Source organism: Malania oleifera, chromosome 7 (assembly GCF_029873635.1).
Source record: "Malania oleifera isolate guangnan ecotype guangnan chromosome 7, ASM2987363v1, whole genome shotgun sequence".
NCBI classification, from domain to species: domain Eukaryota; kingdom Viridiplantae; phylum Streptophyta; class Magnoliopsida; order Santalales; family Ximeniaceae; genus Malania; species Malania oleifera.
Genome location: NC_080423.1, coordinates 54,594,126 through 54,596,055, shown reverse-complemented (window position 1 = coordinate 54,596,055; position 1,930 = coordinate 54,594,126). Strand labels below are relative to the sequence as shown.

At 39.6% G+C, this 1,930-nt stretch overlaps 2 protein-coding genes across 2 annotated transcripts in view; both read right to left on the bottom strand.

The window, feature by feature from the left end:
- The window catches only part of LOC131160842 (uncharacterized), a 9,990-nt gene extending 9,907 nt beyond the window's left edge, over nucleotides 1-83 (bottom strand). The window contains exon 1 of the mRNA XM_058116723.1: nucleotides 1-83. This exon is cut by the window's left edge and continues 187 nt beyond it. Coding sequence (XP_057972706.1) covers nucleotides 1-83 — 83 coding nt within the window.
- Nucleotides 84-283: 200 nt separating this feature from the next.
- Nucleotides 284-1,050, bottom strand: LOC131160841 (uncharacterized). Its single transcript, XM_058116722.1, has 2 exons — nucleotides 625-1,050; nucleotides 284-529 (listed from the first exon to the last, which is right to left on the bottom strand). The coding sequence occupies exons 1-2, from the start codon at nucleotides 1,048-1,050 to the stop codon at nucleotides 284-286; spliced, it is 672 nt and encodes a 223-aa protein (XP_057972705.1).
- Between the last annotated feature and the right edge of the window lie 880 nt (nucleotides 1,051-1,930).

Here is a 1,930-nt window from a genome sequence, read left to right as displayed (position 1 = left end):
TCTGTTTTGCAGTAAACACATTTTGGATCCAACTCTTCAACTATCACTTTGTCACAAGTAGGAAGTGTCTCCTTTACTCCCATCCATAGGCAAAATGCATGCTTGGGAATTATGCCACCTGACCATACAACTCTAGCCCACGGGACATTTTGTTTTTTCATCCTCTAGAATTCATAACACTGAAGTGAGTTTTTTATTTTTTTTCCATTCATCCAATTTTTATAAAGCTCTCCCAATGCCTCCACATCTGTTTATCAGCTGATCTCTTACTTCTAGCAGCTTTTTAATCAGATTTGAATCCTCCTTCCTCACTTCTAATTCCTAGATGGAGGAGTTGTTTAAATAAATCTGGTGTACCCATTGTGACCAGAGTGTGTCCTTCTTCGAATGTATATTCCAAAGAGTCTTTGTCCTCAACGCCATATTCCATGTGCTCAAGTCTAGAATTTCCAATCCTTCTTCTGCTTTTGGAACACAGACCTCCTGCCAAGCGACTAGTGGCTTCTTTCTTCCTCCCCACAGAAACCCTCTGTATAGTTTCACAACCTGATTTAGAACATTTAGGGGAATAGGAAAAATCGCCAACCAAAAGCACTCTACCCCTTGAATGATGGATTTAAGAACCTCTAGTCTGCTTGCATATGAGAGTGTCTTCCCAGGGCATTCTATGAACTTATTTGAAATTCTGTTAACCAGTGGCTCGTAGTGTATAACATTCAATCTTGCTACCAATAGAGGAATACCAAAGTACCTAAAGGGAAATTCACCCAAGCCAATTCCAGTGATATCCATAATCCTTTCCAATTCCTGCTCTTTAATACCAGCATGATACATGTTTGATTTCAAACTGTTAGCTTCAAGCCCCAAGTATTTAGCAAATTTCTCCAAACAAGCCATCATATATTTCACTGATGTCAAGTCACCCCTTGAGAATAACATCAGATCATCAGCGAAGATCAGGTGATTAATTCTCAGGTTTTCACATTTTGGACGAAACCTGAAGTGAAATTTTCCTTCCAAGGCCTTTAATTGTCTCGAAAAGCACTCCATACAGATATAAAACAGAAGAGGAGACAATGGGTACCCCTGTCTAAGCCCTTTTTTGCCCTTAAAAAATCCAAACAATCTGCCATTAATTGATATGGGGAATGAAGTTGTAGTCACACATTCCATAATCTAGCCAAGCATGTCCTGGGGAAACATTAATAGCTTCAGCATTTCAGACAGGAAAGGCCAAGCCACAGTATCATAGGCCTTCCTTAGATCTATTTTCAAAAGACATCTCGGTGACACTCTCCTTCTTGTGTATCCTCTAACCAGCTCCTGTACCAGGTAGATGTTTTCTGCCATGCTTCTGTTCCTCACAAAGGCAGCCTGGGCTGGGTTAATCAATACTTCCAAACATGGTTTAATTCTAGCTGCTAGTATCTTCAAAATTATCTTATACAACACATTACAATAGGAGATTGGCCTGAAGTCACTTACACTGCAGGCATGGGTTGATTTGGGTATTAGTGCAATGATTGTATGATTCAGCTGTTTTAGCAGTTTACCACTTATGAAGAACTCTTTGACAGCTTGTGTGACCTCCCCTCCCACAATATTCCAAGCCTTCTTAAAGAATCCTGCAGTATAACCATCAGATCCAGGAGACTTATCTTCACCAATACTGAAAAGAGCCTTCCTTACCACTTCATCAGTAATAGGAGCTATCATTTGTCGTTTTATCACCTTAGACACCACTAGCCCTCTTGATATAACCTGATCATCAATCTTGTCACAACCTTTTTCCTCCCCCAGTAACTGTTTATAGTAGTCCACAAACTCCATTCCAACCTGTTCATATGATTCAGTAACTTCACCATTTTTTTTGGTCACTGAAGCAATATGGTTTCTTGCTCTATTCCTTTTTAATATTGCATGGAAGTAT